The 25,930-nt window shown below is 40.9% G+C and overlaps 1 protein-coding gene and 1 long non-coding RNA gene across 4 annotated transcripts in view; one reads left to right on the top strand and one right to left on the bottom strand.

Moving 5' to 3' along the window:
- Nucleotides 1-25,930, top strand: part of arhgap24 (Rho GTPase activating protein 24) — a 67,453-nt gene that overhangs the window by 25,068 nt on the left and 16,455 nt on the right. The window contains exon 1 of one of the 3 annotated variants that reach the window (XM_058617428.1): nt 16,109-16,539. The exons of 1 other annotated variant lie outside the window; for it this stretch is intronic. In XM_058617428.1, the coding sequence (XP_058473411.1) occupies nt 16,518-16,539 (22 nt within the window). In that variant the 5' untranslated portion in view covers nt 16,109-16,517. Of the gene's footprint in view, nt 1-16,108; nt 16,540-22,802; nt 23,016-25,930 lie in introns of those variants that run through there. One more of the 3 variants, XM_058617427.1, reaches the window with a different exon arrangement.
- On the bottom strand, nt 7,146-11,029 carry LOC131446287 (uncharacterized). Its single transcript, XR_009233908.1, has 3 exons — nt 7,872-11,029; nt 7,597-7,778; nt 7,146-7,504 (listed from the first exon to the last, which is right to left on the bottom strand). It is a non-coding gene; the product is annotated as an uncharacterized LOC131446287 (long non-coding RNA).

Genomic DNA, 25,930 nt, shown 5'->3' with positions numbered 1-25,930 from the left:
TTGAAAACCCCAAAAACTACATAAATACTCATACTCATCATCAATACTCACTAAGAACTATAAATAACAGTAATAGTTGTACTGTACTGTATGTTGCAGAGGATTGTGACTTCACTGGGATACATTTCATTGGACGTAATGATTTAAAATGGCTGACTGCGTCGCTTTTTTAAGAATGTGATCCGTTAGCAACTTTATTCTTGTCCTCTGAAATTTGTATTCCGTTGTAAGACTCAAAATAGAGTGCAATAAAAATGTAATCACATGCTTCACTGACCTATTGTGCCCACTTTCACTTCCCCTCTTGCATCCACTGCAGTATATGTTGTTAGGGTTTTTTTTTGTTTTTATTTCAAACTGAAATACAACACAATTATTTTAAGATCATAACATTGTGTTACATTAACACCAACGGTTATGTAGCTACATGCTCTTGTTGTTGTCTCTGGAGAAAGAATGAGGTGTGTAATATCAGATAGTTTATTTTTCTGTGCTTGTGAGACCCCTCCTGGAGCTTTGCATGCAACACAAATGGTTTTCATTTCTTCTTTTTTTCCCCCTTCTGTAAATAGAGTGGAAAGGGATGAGAGGAAGTGTTTGTCCACATGCAACAGAAGTTGTAGCATACTCTTCAATTTACTGGAGTTTATTCCCAGCAGGCATTCTACATGCTTGTTTTATAAGCTTTTTATCAAAATGGTTCTAAACCAGGCCAAACACTGATTTCATCACGCACCATGTCATGGGGAGCAATGGGTGGTGGGGGCTCGAACTTGCAACCCTCCGGTTACAAGCCAAGTTCCCTTCCCATGGGCTGCCCGTGGCCAATACATGGAAAATATACTGTTGTTTGTATACATTTAACATTTTAATGTATTTGTGCTGGAACCTTAAAATATATGTTTATATTCTCTGCTGCAATTTAAGTCAATGAGGACAAAATGAATGATCAATGGTTTGTATATCTATATATATATATATATATATATATATATATATATATATATGTATATATATATATATATATATGTATATATATATATATATATACATATATACATATATATACATATATATATACATATATATATATAGAGAGCGCTTTTCTAGTCTTGATGATCACTCAAAGTTGCTTTTACACCACAGTTTTGTCATTCACCCATTCACACCCATTCACTCACTCTTTCATACAATGTATTTCCTATCACTCATCTTTCATACCCATTCACACGCTGGCGACACAGCCGTCAGGAGCAACGTGGGGTTAAGTGTCTTGCCCAAGGACACATCGGCATGTAGACTAGCGGAGCCGGGAATCGAATCCACAACCTTCAAGTAGAAAGACGATTCGCTCTACCACTGGGCCCATAGGGATGTAATGTAATGTAATGTAATGTAATGTAATGTCCTCACTTTCAAGCTAAGAACTTATTGCTTTGTGTTTGTCTATATAATGTAGCAACAGCTTTCATAATAATAATAATAATAATAATAAAAAAAACAGTGATTGACCTGCAACCTGGAGATCAATCTATGTCATATTTAATGGCCAGATATGAAAGTGTCCTTGCCTGTACGCTCAAATGAACTTATTCCATCATTTTTCACTCCGATGACAACGACGTCCGTCATAAACCTTATTCTTCAAACTGCCAAAAGCTGAGCTCGCCATCGCCGCATCTCAAGTGCGTGTCAATTTGTTTGCAGCGTGTTGTTGTTCAATTAAAAGAGGGTTTTGAAGGTTGCCCAAGGACTCGTTTAGAGAACTTGTGAGCATTTCAGTAGCCTCTCGCTCGTACCACCACACTGCTTTCTCCACTCCACGCATGCATCTGCTACGACGGAAAACAAGAAAACGACTTGTTATGAGGCAGCAAATAAAGAGCTCTAAGACGCAGACGGAGAGCAAATGAAAGGAAAACACAGCACATATATTCCACTGGTCTAAATGTGGCCCTGCAGCTTGAACACAACACATGGACAGTCTCTGGCAGACAGACTGACGGGAAGTGATGGGGGTGGAGAGGTGGAGAACGGCAGGGGGAAATGTGGTGGAAGTCAGGACTTGTACAGAGATGTCCGTTGTCTTGTAAGGGGGCGGTGATGAGATCTGAACATGGGCCGGGTATCTGGTGACCGGCCAGGAGCTTGAAATGCAGCACTGGGACATATGCACTCAGCTGTCAGATTAACACACTGTATTTTTAGCTTTTCCGGTAAAGTTTCACTTGATTAAGTTGAAAAAAGAAAGAAAAAAAAAAAAAAGTTGCCAGACAGTTCAGCAAACACCTTCCTCATCTTTTATTCACCTGTGCTGTGCTCGGCAGCGTCTGGCGCTCATGCTGTTACTCTCGTCTCCGTCTCTACCGTGTGAGCGCTTGTGTTAAATCTGCAGAAAGACAAACAGAGAGGGCGGGCGGGAGATTGTTGGAGCCGAGCCACCGCATTACCAACACTATTTAGACTAGAATCACGCTTATGGCAGAGACACGCAGGTACACAGACACAGTCGCTCAGACCGCCACGTGTGACCTTGTCCTCCGTCAGCGCTGACACGTTACAACATGTGCGACACACAAATGGGCCTCAACTAGAGGCAAGTGAAAGGAATGAAATCATAAATACACAAACACAATAATCTATTGTTTATTTTTGGCATGAAATCCCCCAACATTAGATTAGATTGGCACAGATTCTGTGCCGTCATATACCCACTATCTTTTATTCAATTGTGTTATTTTCCAAGTGATAACTAAAACTTTCTCTGAGTCGTGCTCACACACACAGGCAGCACTGACAGAATAAAAACAGGATCAGTCCATTTATCTGGAGCACCCACCGGATCATCCTGCTGCTTAGGAGCCGTGTGATGTTGTGTCTGTATGTTCTTGAATCCTCCCAAGAATGTCAGGTATGATCTGAATACAGCGGCGTGATGTAACGATGAGCTGGAAAGCTCCGGGGGGGGGGGGGGGGGGGAACTACACTGAGCAGACATGCTCGCCTTTGGCAATTTATGAAATGAGATTATCAGATTTGTGATGTATTTACCCGTGAATGCTACACGAATACCCAATGTGTGTTTTTCCATCCCCATAAAACAAGGATCGTTAAGAAACACTCCCTGCTTTGTTTTCAGACAGTGTGATTCCCTTCACCCAAACTCTAATAAAGACAAGACTTTGGCACCAATATGAATTCTCCCTCTCCCTTTGCCTCAGGCTCTCAGTTTCCCATGAAGTGATTCAAGTCGCTGGTCAGGCCACTGCAGGACACTGCTGATGAATTATGGGGGATTCATCCCTGTTCGTTTCCAGAGGCTGCCGTCACTTCACTCATGAGAGGATCACAGGATCATGTTGTTGTGCACAGGTGCAGGGTCTTTCCAGTTCATATTACAAACCACCTGAAGAGTGGATGAGCTTCTTCTTCTTCTTCTTCAGCTTTTTGAAAAACATACAGTCACAGGGAAGGCATTTTGGTCATTTAAAAAGGGAACATTTAAGGTGGTCAAGTATGTTGTTAGGCTGTGGGACAGTCTCAGAGTGCCATCTTGTGTTTGCTCTGTGGAAGTGCAGTGAGCACAGTGGTTCATCTTTGCATTTTGCAAATCAGTATGCTTCAGTGCAATCGATGAGAGCCATTTTGCAATCGTGTTATAAAGAAACGTGTTGTTTTTCCACTCTGTGAAACCGTAGCCTCGTTGAGAGGATTATTTGCAGAGTGTGATATTAAGTATTAAGTATTATACTGTTATGTAGTATTAAGTGACCTTTGCACTAGTTTTAACTAGAACATAATGAAATTATTTTTAGTGATCACTGCTCCGCATGAGAAAATCGATGTAAGCCGTCACTGTATGATCCATGTTGGAAGATTCCATGCTCATCTAACCTAAACCCATGATATATAGTCACTTCTTATTAAAAAAGTAATGACTGAGTCATGACAATGTCACTATTGGAGAGTGAAGACAGACATGCAGGTGTAAAGATCAGGAAGCCAAAGGTTATTGAACAGCTGGCAAATCTGACTTTAGGCACCTGCAGCTCATCATAAACATATTTATTGATGGGTGAATTACATGTTAAAGAATTCAGTATAGGAGCAGGCATTTTATATTCCAAACACTTGTCGGTTGACCGGAATAAATATGAGAATATCACCCTGTGCAGACACTGTTAAAGGTTGAAGAATCCCCAGTGGAGCAGAGTGCAGTCACTTAAAGAGAGTATTCATCTTTAGTGCTGACATGGCAGTGTCACGGTGGATGGTGGTGGTTTTCAAATAAGCCCCAATATCACATTAGTCATGTATAACGTCTGGTGCCGGCAGTGTCTGTCTGTGTGTGTATATGCATATGTATGACTTTAGTGTTTAATCAACATTTAATGAGCTCTTGTGCAGTTTTATCTACAGGATGTTTGAACTATATACTTCATTTTGTCACAGGGTTGAATGGCCAGGACTGTTTAGAATCCTCTAATGTTAATATGTAATCGGTATATGTATATGTTTATTTTATTCTCCTGACAAACTCATGTCCACAGTTAGGCATGGTCCAAAGAGAAGACACTATATGTTTAGGTCTGTGCTCTGAATATAGTGACGAAAAACTCAACTTATTTGTACAGTACCTATCAACAAAAATACAATTCAAGATACTTTACATAGAACATAAATGGCTTTAAGACGAGTATTAACACACACACACTAGAATAGATGCTGACTAAAAAGCAAGTTTGACACACAACATGAACAAATAGCCCCATGTTTTACGACAGTGGTTTAATTAGATACATAGTGCCCACACAGACTCTTGTACATCATAAATCCAGGAGGAAACAGTATGAAAGCATGCGTTAAGAGCAAAAGCTGTAAAACCAATGATGTGGATGTTGCTGTGGAGAAATGACGAAGCCCGCAGAAGCCTGCAGAAACAGGGAGGGACAAGATTTTTGCTCTGCATTTTTAGAGTGTTGTCCTTTTGTACACGTCCCCACTGTCTGCTCAGAGCCTGTGAGACGTTTTCAGTCATGGGGTCCGGAACTGAACTTTCTTTGTTTCCTCTTTTCCTCATTGTGTGTGCGTGTGTGTGAAAAAAACGTTGGATGTGCTTAAACATGTCCACACACAGTCTGTGTGTGTGCGTGTGTGCGTGTGTGTACATAAAGTCAATAATCTGGCGTCTGTAACAACAGCACACGCCTACTGGAAGAGTTGAGGTCCAGCAAGCGGCTGCTGTTGACAATTCCAATCAATAAATCTTATCCCAACATATAAGGTTGTGTCCACTGTTTAATATTCAAGGTGTGTGTGAGTCTTCTAAGCACAGGGAATATCAATTAAGACAACATGACATCCAATTGTTGTATGTTTGGGCTACAGTCAAATATTAGATTCAATATCATCCAAAACTAAAACTGGGAGGTATTAAATGATCTCTGCCACCTTTTTTTCCCCAGAGCCCACTGACTGTATTCCCTACAGAAGAATCATCAGAGTTATCCGAATAATTACCTTACATTTATTTTACAAGCTGTTGTTCTCTGTGAACCCCTGACTTCTCTTCAAGTGTCAACCTGTGATTGATGCTTGCGGTTTTAAGGGATATATATATACATACATACATACATATATATATGTATGTATATATATATATATATATATATATGTATGTATATATATATATATATATATATATATATATATATATATACACACACACCTGTCTGATCACTGATCACACTTACTTTCTATACTATATTTCTCATATGTCTTAACATATTTGTCATCTGTCTTATAGCAATGTGGAGAATGGGGGTTTGGTCAAAAACTAGTAGGGGGAGCAGTAGCTTTCATTCGTGCTGCCAGTGAAGGGTAGAGCTTTCAGTTTAAAATAGTACATCCTCTGGATCCAGGTTGTATTTCCCACTCATAAAATTATTTACAGTGGCTGCCGCTGCCTGGTTGCCAAAGCAGAGGCTTGGGTGGGGAACAGAGCTCATGATAAAAGAACGAGAAATCAGGACATTGTTTGGGGTTCTGCTGAGACAGAAATGTCGGAAGAGCAGTTTGAGAAACAAACCCAAGTAGACGGCTTTTATTTAGGAGGACATTTTGGAGTCTTAAAGGTTTTGCTTAGCAGAGGTTGCTGAGACAATTTCATGGCATGTGGGTTTGAATGAATTCTGCCTGAAATCTCTTCAGTGTTTGGGCTTCGGATTGCAGACGACTCAAGCTACCTTCTGCTGAAAGCCCCTGACAAGGTGCAGGAGAGGAAACTCGCTGACTGTCAAACAGATTTAAAAAACAACAATGTAGACGTTGGACAGAGGCAACTTTCTTTCTTTCTTTTTTTTTGCTTATGAAACACTGTGAGTTGGCTAATCCTGGCGACATGTGCTTTGTGGATTAGGAGGAAGGTCATTGATCAGGCTCCCAACTGTATGTTACAGAGGTTACTGTGGGAGAACTGGACCAGCATGGTCATTATACACTCACGGAGGAGTGTCCACATAATGACCAGTTTTGTTAAAGAGAGCACTGTCCCCTCTGTGTGGGAATCTCAGACTGGACATTATGGCACAACGTCTGGGGGCTATTTGGTTACAGGTGGAATAATGTACAGTTTTAGGCTGAGACAGTCAGAAATATTTGCATTGCATGTGTAGCTGCTCATATTGCTGCTGGTGTTAATAGTACTGCAACACTGTTAAAATAACTATTTGAATAGCACTTTTCGAAACAACTCTATAAAGTGCTTTCCATAGTAGAAAAATAAAACCTTTAAGCATAAAATGGTAAAGACAGAATTAAAAGCCAGATTAAATAAAATAGTAAAAATATATCTAGTTAAAAGAAGGCATTTTAAAGCAAAGTAGTCTAATGTTCAGTGGCATATTTTTATGCATTAGCCATATTTAGTGTTAGTAGCTAGAAGTAAGGAAGTTGTGAGATGGGGGCAAGTAGCAGCATCACCATCCACTGTAGCATTCCCTGCTTTAGAGTCCAATGTATTATATTCCCTTTAAAACCTTGTACAAATCCATATAGGGTTTGAGTTTTCTGGTTAACATCAACCGAACACTTGGAGCAGTGTCAAAAGGTGCAAAGTCTACAGTAACAGATCATTGAAATTCGTTTTAAAAGAATTCCACATCTTTAAGTTCAAAGCACTAACTTGTCAAAATAACACTCATCACAAAATCACTGAAAAAATACAAGTCAACCATAAAGTTAAGAATAAAAGTTTTACTTGATATAAAGAAGGCAATAAATACAAGTTTTCAATGTCTAACATTACAGGCTGAAAGTAGCAGTGTCTGTATTTTAGTGTGGTGATGCATCACATGTACAGTGTTTTGTCATGTGTGGTTGTGGGTCAGTGGGGACAGGCGGGGTTAAAGTCCATTTAAAAAAAAAAAATCGTTGACCATGTCCTGTTCGGCAGAGTGATGTAGCAGCCATTGAGGCATGTGTACAGTCTGGCAAGGTCCAACATCTAACAAAAAAAAATAAAAAATAAGAGTCAGCATACTTTAGTATTAAGTTAATATGGATTAAACATATTGAGTACCATCTGAAAAAACGTACCTGAAGACATCCCATGGAAAAGAGGCGGAAAAGGTCAGTTCATCTTGGGCGAGGCCTCGTCGTAGAAGGGTTGGTTCATCTTGGGCTAGGTCATCACCACAGCCATCCAGGATGGGACTTCTCCAGGTCGAGGTGTCCAACATGGAGTCCTCTGACCCAGGAATGTGCTGCAGCCTTCACCTCTTAAAAACAAGGAAGAATTTGATAAGTCACAAGAAAAAAAAAAAAAAAAAAGAAAAAAAAGTAAACAAATGACAAATCTTCAGGTAGCTCACCTGGTCAAGTGTGACAGGTCCTCACATCCAGTCAGAGCTCACCGATGGATGCCCTCCCTAACCTAAACCTGCCTTTCCTGTCCTACACTGACAGTTACAAGCAATCTTTGCCAGCCATTTGGAATGATGCTATCCCCAATGTCTCAGTTGGCTGCATGAAAAACTATAAATCTCCCAGTTGCCCAGACAAACGTTCCTTCTGATTCTGTAGCCTCGCCACAAAAAAGGTCCTCTGCTGAAACCCTCATTTTGCTAAGCATGAAATCAATTCCACTTTCCTGTCCTCAGATCTCATTTTCTCTCCCTGCAGCCTTTCAACAGCCATTGCTGTTGTAACATCTGCAAGAGGCAGCAGTTTCACAATTCAGAGCTTCTCGTGTGTTTAGCAAGATGTGGCACCAGAGTATTGACAAAGCAGACACCTGAAAATGCTTGACCCCAATTTAAACAAATGCTTCACCAGCTACAAGTGATGTGATGCGATTTACACTACAAACCTGTCCATTCCAATCCTTTGTTTCGGAGGAAGATACATGCATATCACGACACGCCGAGTCACAAAATCAGATGGATCCTTATCTGATTTTGGAAACTGCACAGCCATGGTATGCCACTCAGTCAGGATCCGTGGCCAGATTTCCTCACACACAGAGAAGAAGGGGAAGGACGAAATGCCTTACCATGTTACGAGTCGACTCAATTTACCTTGTTCTCTGTTGTGTGAAGAAGACCCAGCTCATAAAATCTTGACTGATTTAAAAATTGAGCAATTAAATAACTCAAACATCAATTCTGTTGGGTCATGCAGAGAGCTTGCGATCTTTTACATGGTTTCCCAAACATTTAGAGGTCAGGTTACTGACCCCAAATATGTCAAATTCAATGATTTTTTGCCCTAAACTGATGAACCATTTGGGTAAATTAAAATCAAGCATTTAAAAGGTGTTTACATTGTTAGTAGTCTAATGACACTTCTTACCCAACACATGAAGATGCAGTGAATCAGGATACGGCTACCTTTAGCAGATGCAACAGCAGCAGTGGGGTGGTGGAAGACTGCAGGGAGAAGAAAATTGATATGGAGACAAGTTGGAGGAATCATTTAATGCATAGGTCAACAAGAGTTAAAGCAGAGAGAAACTTTAGGGCAAGTCTACAAAAATCAGAGGAGGAACTTCGCCAACACATCTAAGATATAGCAGTTTCTCATGCAACCAACCAAGACATTGGAATTAAGCTTCTTCCTAATGACTCTACAAGCTGCCTAAATTGTGGAATTTGAAAGAAAGTCACTGGCAAGACACTTGTTCGCCGAAAAAGCTAGTGTATGGTGAGGTGTTAACCCTATGCTAAAATCCCACTTTGGGCAAGCCATAAAGTCCTATCATTTGCTGCCAGCTTCGCAAATAAAAGGCAAAAGACCACTTGTGTTTACATGTTTACATGATCACTGTTAACCACAAAGCTCCAGACACCAAGTCAATCCAAGAATCAAATCAAATAACGAAAAATAAATTAAAAAGCTGCAGCTGCTCACTCCTGCTTCAAGATATTACTTGCACAACAGTCTTTAACATGAAGCCAAATTCTGTCTGGTTTTCTAAACATCATGACTCCTGGAATTCAGCCCACAGAATAAAAGGTTTTATTTCATGTCGTCATATCAAAAGATAAAAAGTTTGATCATTTGGCGCAACTTTCACTTAAATAATCCGAGTTGTCTCTCTGCCAGGTTTGTGTCCTCCTAAAGAAAAGAAACGCGCTCTAAACCTGCAACCTACAATCCCATCCCAAACTATGCAGGATAGCCCTGCATCCCTAAGGCGAGTAACGCATAGTTTTGCAGGGGAAGATAAAAATCCCCTGCTGGGAGGCCTCCCAACATGACGCGCAAAAAGACTATGAACACAAAAAGGTTCAACTCCTTTAGAGGGAAATAAACTTGGCAGAGTGAGACAAGTCAGCATTAATATTGAATTTGATTTTAGTTAGCGACTACAAAGGCTGATGGCAGTGTGTTAAGTTTAAGACTTAAATGGATATCAAAAGTGTGCCAACAAATGCCAGATCTAAAGTATATCATAACATTATCCATGGGCTGAATAACACCTACAATCTAATGTGACTACACTTGCATATAAATCAAAAATTTAGCTTCATAATCAAATCAGGATCCAGTTATCTTAAAGCAATTACCAGTGGAGAATAAATGAACACCTGCTCTAGCTCATCATACTCAATTACTACATTTTTACAGCACTTTGAAATAACTTAAGACAAGCTACAGTAAACTTTGATGCATTTACTACATGATTCATCAGCTTCCACGTTTGTCAACAGTCCAAGTTGCAACTATAACGGAGACAAAAATTACAAAAATGTAATTTTTAAATCAAAGCCAAATAAGGTAACCAGAATTTCCTGCAGAAATCAGACGCCTCAAGACTAATCAACTTTAAAATCACCCATTTAAGTCGAGACTAAAAAAGTGACTAAATCCAACACAGGACAGACAGACGGATACCAGACAGACAGACAGAGACCAGACACACAAGAAAGACAGACAGCAAGAGAGACAGAAAGACAGAGACACAGGACAGACAGACAGCAAGAGAGACAGACAGACACAGAGAGAGACAGAAAGACAGAGACACCAGACAGACACAGGACAGATGAGATACAGACCAGACACGAGACAGGCGGAGACCAGACACACAAGACAGGCAGAAAGACACACAGGACAGAGCAGCGAGAGAGAGACAGACAAGAGACAGTGACACATGCCAAGACCGTTATGGCATGTGTCAGTGTGTAAATAAAGGCCTTTGCACTCAAAAACGCAAAACAAAAAATTATTGTAATGCCATTGTGTCAGGCATTGTAAATGTTTAGATGCAAATTAACTTATAGAAATTGAGTGGACACGATTTACCTAAAAAGATCATGTGGCAAAGGCCCTTAATACTTACCTGAAATGTAAAGATTTTACCCATTTTGAAAGATTTTGAATTTGCTTGTTGTCTATTTGGTGTGCATCTTGCCAGTCTTGTAGCATAAATTTTGTTCACATTTCTGGTGCAGTAAATTCAATTGGAGTGTTAGTCGTGGTCCAAAAGTTAGATTAACGTCAGTCCAAGTCAGTACACACACACACACACACACACACACACACACACACACACACACACACACACACACACACACACACACACACACACACACACACACACACACACACACACACACACACACACACACACACACACACACACACACACACACACACACACACACACACACACACACACACACACACACACACACACACACACACACACACACACACACACACACACAGGAAAACTCAGTAGGAAAAACAGATCAGAAATTATAGACTGGCATGAACACCAAGTACAGTCATGACACAGTGGCCATGAAGAATCAAGATTCAGGTCAGAGCAGGTAAAGTAATGGCACAGCGGCCAAGCAAGAAAGAAAAACTGCAATTAACATTTGAAATTTTACCGCAACTAAAACGCAATCTAATTAGGATGGACATGCAGGGATGTCGGTGCTCCTCTTGACTGATGCTAGAAGAAAAGTACAGGTTAGTTCACTTACTGTGCATGGACGCGGAAGGCACCCATGTTTGCCTATGTAAAATGACTATACGCGCAAGGCCAGACGTACAATAACACAAGTAGGCAATGAAGGCGCGGGCACAGTTAGCGATAATGGCCTACTTGCATTAAGGCACGTATGGCCATACAAAGGCAATGGCACGGCTGCCATCCAAAGCCAGGTACTGTGTTTGTAGATCACCAGGATCTATTTTAACGTTCTAGGGCTAACGGTAGATTAATGGCCACGATGGAAAAGAGAAGAGAAAAAAAAAAAAAAAGGCACAGCGGCCAAGAAGTCTAAGCCTTGTGACAGAGTGTACAAGGCACAACATTAATTTCATTCCTACCATCTAGCTTTAACTGTACACCAACATCCATTTAAACCTCATTTAAGATCTGGTCCTCCAACATCACTATATTTTAGTGCTAAAGAAAACAGTTCAAGTTGATTTTTTTTTTTTTATCCTTTTAGAATTGAGGAAAGGCAAGAGAGCCAGGACAGATCGACACGGTGGCCGGAGGAGCGATGGCCCGCGGCCTGCGTAACAGTTGGAAAGAAAAAGTGGTTAAGGGCAAGGCAAGAAAACGCCTCCAAGAGAGGCGTGTTCTTACCTTTGCATGCAAATTGTCAGTGTGATTTGGTAGTTAGCTGTGGGCAGCCAGACTAGCAAGTCAGTTGCAGACACCTAAGTACCTTCACTTTCAAAAAAACACAACACACAAGTTTTCTTTTGTTTATTCCCCTACTCTGCAAGAGAAGAAAAAAAATATGGACTCACCCTTTGTAGACAGACCTAAAAAGGAAATGTTAGTGCATTATAACTTATCAAGCATCTAAGCCCTTCAAGACATCATATCTACTTTAACGTGAACTGCTGAACATAATCATATTCTCAGACCATCTTAACTATTCAATCCAGGCATCTCAGTCACACACAAGCCACTCATTCAGAGAGAGAACTTCAAACACAACCATCGGTCACCTCATTCTTTCAAATCACTCGCTCAGCAGTTCCACAAAAATACAACCAACAAGGACCAGATTTCAGACCACCCAATAAAGTGGATAGGAACATACAAAACCAACCTGTGGCAAATGCTCCATGTACAACCCTCAGCTACTTGACAGATGGAAAGCAGGAGAATAGAAAGAACGTGGCCATGTTGGACAATGCAGATAGATGTAGGCACAGCGGCCAAGAAAGAGTGGAGACACGGCGGCCACCCAGAATTAAATCATGACACCTACTCTTTGACGATCTTCATGAAGATCAATCTGGGGGGAAAAAACAAACAAACAAAAAAATGTTTGAGTGCAGTCTCCAGCCTTGACAATGTTCAAGTCCATACCGTTACAGGTGTAAAATAACTAGGTAAGGTGTTGTAGAATGTGTTTGTATGAGGTACAGACATGGTTCTCCCAGCCTAAGATATAATGACTAAAAACATAAATTCTATTCTTACAGTGAAACAAAGAAATTAACATGTAGAATAAAGTTGATTAAGATTTAAGGAATGCCTTTTAAGTTCAAGTATAGAAATATCAATAGCCACACGCTTTAAAAAAAACAAACTTATACATTAGTGATTAAATTAATATGATATATTGCTATCAGTTAAATACATTATGAAAATTTGCCATAACATTTTCAAATGATGTAGTAAATTATCACTCACCTTTTCTTGACAGCCTCAGGCTTTTGTATATGGCGGTCTGACCAGGTCTCTGTGAGCAGGAAGCAGGTTGTTCCTTTAAAAAAAAAAAAAAAAGTTTAGAATTAAAAAAGACATTTATAACCCTGAATGTGTTTTTAAACATTTAACATAAAAAAATACGTCTTTCCAGTGATAAACTCAATAGTAATGACCATGAGTGGAACAGTGAGTTAACATAGCACAACAGCCATTTTAACTTGTGTTTAGTCTTGTTTTGTCTATTTTGATAATAGATTGGTTTAAGTGTTTCCTAATTTCTTTGCTCTATTTAAGCAATCATTGAACCCAAATAATTTAAGAATATAACTGAAACAGTTTAACATTTAATGGACCAAACAAGAAAATAAATCACAGGTTAATGAAAATAGAAATGAGTTGCAGCCCCATTAAAACAATGATTTAACTGCTGTAACCAGACAAAACGGCTGCCAATTCAGATAACTTGCTAACAATGAGGCTCAGCTTGAATATTGAGGTATACTGAGCATATAATTCAGCAAACAGAGTCACCATTAAGATAACTTGACAAAAGTTACTCACCAATCTGGACCAGGTCGAACACGCCACCCTGGAGCGCCTTGCTGCGTTTTTATACAGGAGCTGATGCACGCGGCCACCATTTCGGCGTCTGACGTCACGCAACGGTCGTTTTCCTTTTTTTTCCAATTCTTTTTTTTAAAGTTCCCTCTTTTTTGAGGTTTTATGGCGGTTGGTGCATTATCGCCACAGGTTCCCTCCTCCCGGAATAGTTTCAGTAGTTAAGCAGCGACACTTTTTTCGCGTCTTTTTTTTTTCGTTTCACGGCTCGTGCAGCTTCTCTTCAAAGTAACATCAGGGAACTGGAGGAACTGCCGGCGGAAGATTAAATAAGAAGAGGCGGAGGAAGCAATCAGCGGTCATCAGCTGATCGAAAAACACCTGCGTGAAGATGAGCAGGTGTGTTGTGTGTCACCAATCAATCACGGCATTACCGCCACCGTCTGGTATGGAGTGTGGATCGAAATGTTGATCTAACTGAACTGTTACTTAAAAGTAAAAATAATAAAATAAATTATAATTATAAATATGTATATGTATATGTATATATATATATATATATATATATGTGTGTGTGTATATATGTATATATATATATATAAAACAAAATAAATTTAAAAAAAAGTCTAGTAGCCTATAGAAATAAAAACAATTTAAAACATTAAAAACTTAAAAAAAAATCAAGCAGACAAGAATTTTTCTGCATACTACAAAACACACACAAAAAAACCTATATATGCATACATATACATACACCTATTCATACACACACACGCGCGCACACACACACATCCTATATCCTCCCAATCAACTTTGTGGTTTTAAGAAACTGAAGTAATATCTTGTAATACTCACTCCGGTTCTTCCGAAATCCATCTACCAACTCCAACTCCTCATCAATGTCTCTCAACTTTTTAATCATTACTTCTCTCTCCCTTTGGTTTTTCTGACATTGTGTTATGACATGATGAATGGATTCCTCCTGCCCACAGTGATCACATCTGTCTGTATTGTGTTTTAGTGATGGTTCCAAAGCCTTTAGGTCCCAACATGAGGAGTGGAGGGTAAAACCTATATGAAAAACAGCAGCTGCAATAATAGCACAGGGATAACATGAAGGAGGAGTACATGTTGACTGGGACACTTTTTCTTTTGTTCAGAATAAGCTTTTCACTGTATCCTCCACTAGTTGCAAAAAAAGAAGCTGTCATGTGACGAAAAGAGGATAAACAGCATGTGATAGTGAATGATTTCACACCAGCTGTGAAGGACAGCAAATGTTACATACAGTAGGTTCTTGAGAATGAAGTCAAACAGGCCATAACTTTGTCCAGTTCCACGATGATATGTGACAAAAAATTACGTGGCCATACTAGTGAGCCACACACCTTTAGGAGATGATGTTTGAAATATCCGCCTCATTGTTGTCTGTGCTCTTGACAATTCCTTTGCCTTTGTCTTCCCTTGTTGTGCCCATGTGTCATTATTCCTGTGTGTGTGCGAGACCACAGTGGTGAGTTCCGGTGCAGGAAATGCAGCGAGGCCAAGTCTCAGGACGTGGAGAGGCACTGGACAGGAAGTTTAGACGCTTGCATAACAGCCTTATTGAAGGGATCGGAATTTTACATGTCACATAGCAGTCTCTGGCATCGGGCTCCCACTTTAACCCCCGTGCACAACCCATGCCCCCCCCCCACGTATCATGTTAGCCCCGTGTCAGTGAGGGCACTCGTTGGCCTCCAGTGAAGTTGCTGCTTGACTACTACAGTATGTTTGTCTTGTACGGACCCTTGACTTGAACACTCACTGATCACTGGTATGTAAACTGATTTGCCTATGGATAAATGTTTAGAGCCCCCCCCCCCCCCATGAGCACCCTTTAACCCTTCTGAATCAAATTCAACAGGTAGCGTTCGCTTTAAATGCAATCGTCCTTGATGGTTATGGGTTTAAACGGGCTCACTTGGACCAGTTAGTGGATACAAACAAAGAGCTGTTTGCCAAAGCATCTGGGTGAGATTGAAAAATGATAAGGATGGTCATTAAAGACCTTCCTGCTAAAAAAAAAAAAAGGAGAAACCCCAGTGTATTAGAGGTTTTTTGGCCAACGGTAGCAGCAGCAGCAGCCTCTCCGACCCTGCACGGCTGTATTTATAGAGCGCCGGGGATGAGTCATTTGGCTGAGTGCCCACTGTGCTTGATTTACGATACCACAGATCACCCACCACCACCCCTTATTCAACCCCCCCACACACACACACACACACACACACCCTCCCTGCTCCACCACTGGCTCTCACCCCACCCCACCCCTCTCTCTCTACTTCCCTCAGAGACAAGCAGAAACAAACCATCTTGCCTTCGTGCGTGTCTCTGAGCCGAGTGCTTCCTCTGCTCTTTCAGCTCCATTGACAAAAGTATGTGTGAGACGATAGGCCTAGCGAGAGGCAGACGGACTACCCTCAGCCTGACCTCGCCCAAGTGCTGCTGATTGGCGTGTCACGTTGACCGGCCTTTGGCTTAACCAAAAAAAAAAGAAAAATGAAGTTTTGAGCCAGAGAGTTACTGTATGAGGTAGAAGAGAAACAAGGGAAGAAAGGGGGTCGGGGGTGTTGGAATTACAGTAGTAAGTGCAGAGGTGTGTGTGTGCTGTAGGGGAAGGAGACAAACCTATCTGTGGTACGGAACAAGAACAGATGAAGAAGTGGCACTCAGGGGACGGCGGTCAGCAGCGACAGGAGAGAAGGGGGTCTGTCTTCTTTCACACCGCATGGATCTTAACTCCAACTCAGGTCTGTGTCTTTCCATGAAGGTGATGGATACTAACACATTTGCATGTGGATCAAAGGGGGCTGGTCTTCTTCCACCCCCCCACGGATCTTAACTCAGGTCTGTGTCTTTTCATAAAGGTGATGGATTTAACACGTTTGCATGCGGATCGGACAGTGATGGTGGTGATGTCACTGGAGTGGAAAGAGTCCGTTTTACTTGTTTTAAACTTAAGGAAGAAATTGTTGAATTGATGAAGTTGCAGTCTGTTCTGTTCTAGTGTCTCTTCCATATGCTCTCCATGCATTATGTCAGCAGAGGAATGTTTTACTAGAAACCGTTCATAGTTTACGCTTATCGCAGCTGTAATTTCACTTTATGCACTTTATGATGGTTGCATTCCTAAATTTCCTGTGGAGACATCGTCACAGCTTCCTCCGTTTTTGTTCGCTATGCAACATCTATAAACATGTGTGATGGGAGAGTCTTGAGTCATTCAAATGCTGGTTTGACAGAATGGCCACTTTAACTACACTGCTCTTGGGATTGCAATGTGTGCTAGTTTGACATTTTGGTCAATCCTCAAGTTTGGTCCAGAATTAAATATCTCAGCAGCTCTGCAAACGATTGTCATGAAATTCTTTGTCTACACTGAAAGAATGAATCCTACTAATTCTGACTGGTTGGATTTCAAATTCACGTCAGAATGAGTTGTAATAACTTGGGTGATCACTAAACTTTACTTTTGTAGCATCATCATCATCATCATCATCAATAAACGTCAGCTGTACTGTGACAATGAAATTGCCAAGTTGAAATAAAAATGTATCGTCAGGCAGATTCCAAGAAAAGTCATGCTGGGTAAAAGTGAAGTCACATACTGTAGCTGGATCAAATTTCACTTTGCTTGGATGCCGGAGGCAGATAACAGCACAGACTCTTGAATTCTCCACTCCCATCCTGCCGATGTATACTGTAAACCCTGTAAGGGATTTTGTCATACAGAAATGTAAAAGACTAGACAAATGGTACAATATTATCGATGTTGCAACACTTGAGCCATGGCTTAAAAAGGGTTTGTCTGTAAGTGTAAGTGTAGGTGTGTTTTTGATGAAACATGCAATAAAAACACATATCATTTCCCATAATTTAAAAGCACTTGCATTTGTGCATTTGTTTGAACAGCGTAAAGGCTATTGCACTTTCATTGCCTTGCTTTGTGCTGCGTGTAAAACATGGTCAAATGGTGTTAGAGGATAAGGAAGCAAGAAAAACCAACGATTGGAAGTAAACCGAAACGAGTCAACATGCAACAACATTAAAAGCAAACCGCCCATATCTCTCGTCTTACTAACTTAGATAGCTGGTAAGGTAAAAGCTGACTAACCAAGCCGGTAAGTGGATACAACTAACACATGAGCCTTATCTGAACTGTTGACCCTCTTGCTGTGAGGCAGAAATGCTGGCCACTGCAGCAGTGGGTGACCTCTGACATTGATATGTTCATCAAAGTTAAGAATGTGCCTTTTTTTTTAGGGTTTTATGACTCTTATCTGCACAAAGCATTTAAACAATGCCATTGAGAAAAGTATACATTGATAAAGTTGATAAAGTACGATTGATTGATGATTACTTATTTCAATTCAAATAGTAGGGAACACCTACTGCAGAACACTGACTTCAAAAACACTGTGCATGTGCGGAAACTCTGCGGCGGTGGCTGCAGACGTGAGAGCTCTCACAAGTTTGCGAAACTGATTGAACAACATCAGCAAAAGTTCAACGCTGCACACTCGCACTCACAACGAGCCAAACTCGACGTCAGTGTTTCTCTCCGTCTCCTCCACTCAGATCATCACCAATCTTTTGCTTTGAACCTATACTTCACTGCAATTCTCCCCCTGCACTGCAGCCCTCTCAGGCCCACAGTGCTTTTGAGATTTGTCAGAGAAAACAACGAGGATGTGGAGAGGCAAAGCAGACAAGGATGATAGGCTGCGATAGGCAAAATGAAAAAAACTCTCTAATCCAGCTCAGGCTGTTGCCTCATCGAATAACTATGCGGTGAGGTTTGATATAACACAGACATATGTGCCGAAATGATAACTTTTATTTAAAATAAGTGGCATATACTACAGACCCCAGACTTTTCTGTAGGTTGTGGGAGCACAAAAATGGGTTTTTCATTTCCTACCTCGTCAGTCACTAAATGTAAATATGTGGTGTGAGAAAAGCTTTTGCGTCGTGGTGATTGATGAATGTTAGATTTATCTCTACTTTCTATCACAATAATGTTCACCTCTGACAGGCCCTTCAATCCCCTGAAGCCATCTAGCAAATTAAAAATAAATGTGATTTATGCTTTGATGACACATTTTATAATGAAGAGGGAAATTCACAAGTTTTACCCCCTCATACACACACACCTTTTAATGTTTTTATTACTTCACATCTTTGTTTTCACAGATCTATACCGACAGTATATCCAGAATTTAATTCAATCCAAACTTAGGCTGCCTCTGTTCGTCACTTGGTATGGTGCAGCCTCCTTTGCTGACTCTGTCCTCTGTTCTCACTGGAACAAACAGAGTCTCCATTAGTCACAATAAAGTCAGGTTTCTAAAACCCTAAAAAAAAAGGTTCAAAGGGCTTACCTTAAGGCCAGGCTGACACAACCTACCAATTTTGGCTGTGGGGAGTGCAGGTGTGCATCTGCCCTGAAACCCTCATCAGTGCTGAAAGGTGATATTAGAAGGTATTAGGTGAGTGGAGCAACAGGCATTTTGTCAAGTCTTTGTTTCATTCTCTGGTGTGGATTAAGGTTAGGTTCACCCCTGCCAGGAGCTTGCTTGCATATATTCCTTGAAGTATACAGTAACTCTTAAAGTTCACTCTATGTTTTATTATACTCGCAAGTAATAGCAATATGTGTGTAAATAAAGAGACCTTTTATCCTGCAAAACATTGTCATAATTTGAATAGACAACGTCCTTTCGTTCAGTTGTCAAGGGAGTTCACCTTAGTTTTTCCATTATAGTATTAGATCTTATGTTGCCCAGCAATATTCCTTTTGCTTTAATTCAGTATCACAGTTTTCATAGAGAAAAGTGTGAAACTATATTGTTTTAGCATTGTTATTTGTATACTGTCTGGGGTGTAGCATTGAAAGTATTCTTTGAATGTTGGCTAAAGATCATGGGGAACCTCGGCTTGCACGTCACGCACGAATGCATGGAACGCAGGCCATATCCACAGCGTCATGGTTGTGAGATTACGACCCACTTGTCAAATTGGCGATCTGTCATCGGAAGATTATGCTTACAGAACCGTACGTTTGCCTTCATGCACACGGCAGAGCTACTGTACAAACACTCATCCTCTACAAGACAAACTGCAGACAGACTGTATAACCGGTTGTTAAATATGAATTATCGCCCGACAATGCGCTGATTATGCCCACAGCTAAAAGTGCATTAAAAATAAGTGTCAGGTTGACTTAAGTGATCTCTGCTGTAGAGGTGTGACTCTCGCAGCTCAAGTAACAGCTGCCATCCCTCACCAAAACTCAACACTCCTAACATTTTAATGGGATGTTAATCCTCCAGCCAATACGCACCATGGTTGTCAGTTGTGTAGTTTTCAGAACAGTCCTGAATGGATATCTCATCGTATTGCGAGTCACCACCAGAAAACTTGGGTGAACCATAATGTGTGTGGTTTCCTTTTGTTTCCATTAATGTCATTTATGCATTTTATTCACAACAGAATTGGGTTTCAGTTTGTGTACGTGTCTGCACGTGTCCCTACAGATCACACGCTCTTAACGCTCCATACATTTCCAAAGCAAAAATTGTTTATGGAAGACTGATTTCCTGCCCTTAAGGCGGCTATGGTTTCCATTTCAGCGAAGTGACGTAAACTGAAGACATGGTTTACAGTATAATCCGTCATGATTTAAACGATGCATTATTTTATTACTCAAGAGTAGATGTAGAGGGATATCAGCACATCGTTTAGTAAGTAATGTACTATTAAAGGTACAACACGTGTATTAACCTTTATCACGTCAGCATATTTTCCAGATCACACATGGGACCTCAAGTCAAGTCTGAGTCGCGTTTCCTTTTCCTAAAGTTGAAATCGATTCCACTTACATAATGGTATATTTACAGCAGCCTTGGCAGGACACAGAGACATAGCTCTTTATTTAGTTGGCTTGAAATCAGAATGGAGACACTTGGCTCTTTGACAGCCCCCTCTGCAACCTGCCTGAACGGATTGACCCAGCGCTTCCCCTGACTGTCCTTATGACAACTGTGCTCAGTCACACTCGACCAGTGGCGTTCACTGTCTTCTCCTCCTGTGTAGGAGCAGGGTTGGCGAGTGTTAAGTCTATATTGTGTATCGATCTTACCAGCAACTGTGTCATTCAAGAAGAAGGAAGGATCCAGTGTGCTGGTGATAATGACTCTAAAAGTCGAACTGATGGTGAAAACGTAGTGCTTTAATTTGTTTTTTTTTACTTCTATCTCCATGTTCAGGTAAATGTTTTTATGTCAGGATACAGTTCCGTCTTTGATACATGTTGTAGGGTCATGGTAATTTCCATTGCAGTGACAGCTCTAGCCCAGTTAAAAGTTATTTTTTCTCTCTGAGATGTAGGACGCTGCTGTCAGCGCCATCCTACTCCTCGCCATCCTTGTCATCACAGTTGACAGGTTCTTGTTACCTGTACACAACTTCGTCAGTGAGCCGCTGCACACGAACGCACAGCGATACAACTCGCAACAAGCAGACATGTGTCTGTCTGCCTGTCAATCAGTTTGAGGAGCAAACTCTTGGATTTTACAGACCTAAATGGTAAAAGTAGTAACCGATTACGTTTTTCTTTTACATTTTTGAAAAAGAAACTCAATCATAAAGTACCTACACTGTAAATTGTGGACTTAATGCATTTTGTTACATCAAAAAAAGTAACCTTTACTCGGACCAACACCATGTCAGAGCAGAAGAGTAAATGTGTACTGGTTACATCCCTTTAATCAGTAAGGTTTTTTCTAGACTTGTAGTATCCACTTAAAGATGTAGCTGGAGACCCCAAGTAGTTTAGGTATTGAGGTATCATGTTTGCCAAAGAGGGGTTGATGTGGCCATTATTCCCCCATTTTTCGGTGCCATGATTACCTTCTCCCCTATGGGCACCTGCAGATGCACAATAGAGCCAAGCAATCCTTGTCCCCTTTGACCTCCTCCCCCTCTTATTCACTTTGTTACTCAGGCAGCATCAGATGGTAATGGATAGCCACAGGAACTCTGTGGAGTCTGTGTTCTCTACCAGACTATGTCTTTGGGGAGTTAGGTGGAGACTAATGTTGTGTTGTCTGCCTTCAGATCATGTCTATTGACAGGACAGAAACCACCATGACACCAGGAAGGGACTGAGTCAATGCTGTACCGGGGGGGGGGGGGGGGGGGGGGTACAGCATTCAGGTGAAACAGGACTCCCATTACAGATAACATGAAGAGATATACTGAAGCTGCAGAGAGAGGAGCTGTGCGCCAGGTGTTTGTGCAACATGACAAATGTACAGATCAGGCTGTCGGGGCAGGAAAGTGGAACATGTAGAATCATTCAGTACGTTTTCATGCACAGTTAGGTCAAACTGGTACATATACTGTGGTAGTTCAACTCTCAATAGCATTATCCGGGTTTGTATGGTTTTAGTCAGACTAGAACAACAGTGGGTTTCATGGGCAGTCATTCATGGGCTCTGCATGCAGCACCATCTATCTCCAGCCATCATGAGCCGTACAAAAGCTTGTACGCAATTGCATCACAGCCCTCTGCAGGTACAGATTGCACAGCAGAACAAGAACAGGAAAAAACAAGAAAATACATGGATAGGCAATGACATGATGTAATAATATGAAACTATGTGAGTATTTCACTGCACGTTACTGTAAATCCTGCCTGACTTCACATCTGAAAGCTCACATTTCATGACATCATTCTGCTCCAAACACTTTGTGGTTGCAGATGTTAAAACAGCACTGCGGTGTGAATGGCTGATGCCATGTTTGCCTTTGGGGTCGTGCCCTGAGTCAAACCAGTGGCCCTTTCAATAACCCAAGCCTTAAGAGAGATCTGCCCATTGTTCCCACAACAGTGCTTAAGGGAAATATGTGTGTGTCTGTGTGTGTGTGTGTGTGTGCACTCCCCAACCCCCTCTTCAAACCTTACCTCTCTCTCCCCCTCCTTTGCTTTCTCTTTCACACCCTCTCAGCTGTGCTCACTCACTCATTCTGAGCCAGGCCAAAAACTGGCAGCTCCTGCAGTCAGGAACTCCTGTCCTCAAGTTAACCTAGGCAGCCAAAACTTTGCACCCTCTTTTCCGGGTTCGCCAGAGACGGGAGTGTGGAGGAGGCATGGAGGTGGCTCATCAGGCGGTTCATAGTTTACCTCAGTATGGACTCTCTAATTTATCATCATCACATCAAGGTAATATATGACTCCTGCTGTGGGCCTGAGGTTTAGCTCGATATGTAATGAAATACATAATGCATGATGTATTTCTGCACACGTACACAGATGTCGTTGCGATACAGATGTCTCTGTTGTAACAGCTGCACGTTTCAGGAGGAGGATTAGATCATCCGGAGGTTATATCTCTCATGAATCAAAGAGACTTGGCATGTGAGGGGGGAGGCATCATTTGTAAAGGTGATCAATTAAATATGGGTATTTCTTTTTTTTTATTAAATCGCCATCATGTTTCTTTATGAACTTTTTGCACTCTAGTGTTGCTCAGTGAGCAACTTCCTCTTCCGTTGGAGGTATTTATGATGTGTGGGCTTCTGAGAAGACTATCATTAGACACAATATTGAATCTCAACTTGCCCCTGCCTGCATGCAAACAAGAAGGCTCATGCAGACAAGAGGGAGAACTGACACTGATGAAGTCAGTGAACCTCCCATTGTACACACACACACACACACACACACATATTATGCACAAATACCCGCACAGATACAAATGTTTGGAGAATTTGTGACACATCTTTTTTTGTTATTCAAAGCTAAACATTGTAGTTACAGTGTCTGCATTGTTTGCAGGGCCAGCAGCAGCAGCTGTTTCCTCCACTCACAAGACTCCCAGCCAAAGTCTGTGAGAACCAAACTTTTTCCTCTGACACAAATTTATTCCACTCTAATCCATATAACTACTTTGCCACATTGCTGACGACTCTAAAGGTAGCAAGACAGAAGATTTTCACCAGTGTCCCGCTCTGTATTGCTCTTAGATTATTTTACAACAGGGTATTCGTTATGGAACCACATTAAAGGGATAGTTTTACATTTTGCAAGATGTGTTTGTTTGCTTTTCGGCTGAAAAACAGACAAGAATTGTGTTTTTGTATCCAATGAAAGCTAGAAGAGGTAGGATGGAGGCTGGAAAAACAACTTTCAGAGGCTTCTGCGCTAAGCGAACTAATTAAAATTCTTAATGTAATAGCTTTTCCTTATATACTGTATGTTGTAGTTAAAAAAAATATAGGATATACTTTATTTGTCTTGCAGTAATAAAGCTCCATACATTTAGAAACATACACCAATTTAACTGCTTCTTCATAAACTTCATCACTCAATCACAATGTGATTACCCACAGCAAATGTAATCGGTTATTCCCAATTAATTAAACTAACTAACTTAAAAATGAACAGATACAGTATTAGTGTGGATGTAGTTTAAGATAACTGTCCTCATGTTGTAGGGTCTATTGTATTTAACAGACGCTGTAGAGTACTTTTCACGTCTGCACTTCATTAAATCATATTACACAGTATCTCACTCGCATGGATGAACTTCATGTTGTTTTACAGCACTGACTTACAGCGGTGCAGGTCACAGTGAAATGTATTGGGGCTCCAGGTATTTGAACAATTACAGCACAGTGGGAGCCTTTGTTGTCTCCCACCTGTTTTCAGCCATTAGTTTAAAGACCAGTCTGCAGCTGAGTTTGGCCACTTATTAAAAGCAGTGGCCACAACTGGAATGAACAGTTGTAGCTGTTTGCACTCAACACAACTCAGACGGTAATTATGACACACAGAGGCGAACCATGTACGCTGTTCTGCAAATTGGGAGAGCTACTACTGAGAGGTTGTCACTTTTAGGTTAGTTTTGTGTAAAAAATGTGCAATTAGGATGAATATCCTGCATATGTACTGTATTTGCTATAATCATGTTTCTGGAGGTCTGCATTACTCACTTGTTTAAACGTGCAGTATTTCTCTAACACAATGCAGCTGGAGTACAATATTTCTTTCATCTTAAACCCCATTTTCACGGGTCAAAAAACCCAGTTTTTAAATTGGTTTTTGACCAGGAGGATTGCATTTAATTGGCATTCACTCTCGGGTCAAATGTCTCTATAGTGCGTATGGGTTTTTAATCAGCTTTGGCTCATATGGATGAACACATTAATTTGATCTTTGTCAGTTTTGTTTTAGGGAGCGATACAATTTGTTCAGTCATTCAGTGCCTTTCCTTGCTCACTTGGATCGGATCAATTGAATGATCATTTGAAAGAGGGGACCAAAGTAAGAGATGCAAAACCACAGTGTCACTGAGTTGTGCCACAGGGCAACAGACCAATTACTGGCAAGAATGGTGTTAATCACCTTTTTAGGGTCTTCACCCAGGTGAGAAAGAGGCTTACGAGACAGAAATAAACTAAGTAGTATTTTTAATAAATGTTCTACTGCAGATACTATTGTCTGTGAATCCGCGATATACAGAATCACTTTTGAAATGTAAGGAAAAAGTGTGTCTTATTCTGAACTTAACCGTGAATAAGGAATCCTGACTTCTTTAATACAAGCTGTCCTCTAAAGTGCCAGACTGCATGTCTCTGTCGCGCTGACAGTTGTTCGCCGCTGAGTTTCTAAAACTTTGGAACGGTGTGCTGAAGCATGGTGAATCGGGGGAATTGCAGCAGCTGCCACGGTTGTCTCTTCAGGTTGAGTCATGCTATGAGTGAAGATCCCCGTCTGTCTGTATCGCGGAACTCCCGCGAGGATTGCTCATTTAAGGGGCGATGATTGAGGGCTTCCTTTGAGAAACAGTGCCAGTCACGCACATAAGTAGTCTAACAATTGTGCGGTGGAGAATAATACCTGAAGGCTGCTTAACTGAAGCTTGTAAAGAATCTGTAAAATAGCCTCCAGTCGTTTTATCTGGTGGACAGACAGGCAGCATTGACCCACAGGTGACAAGCTGACATCTGAGCTTAATGTCTGTAGCTTTTCTTCCTTCTTTGTAATTCCTAATTACTATGAAAGCTGCAATTAGGGGCCCAGAAAGCAAATGTTTATTTTTCACAGGAATGTGAAGGAGTCAAATAACTGATTAG

Source organism: Solea solea, chromosome 19 (assembly GCF_958295425.1).
Source record: "Solea solea chromosome 19, fSolSol10.1, whole genome shotgun sequence".
Taxonomy (NCBI): Eukaryota; Metazoa; Chordata; class Actinopteri; order Pleuronectiformes; family Soleidae; genus Solea; species Solea solea.
Note: the sequence above shows the minus strand (reverse complement) of the source record. Positions and strands in the feature narration are given on the sequence as shown.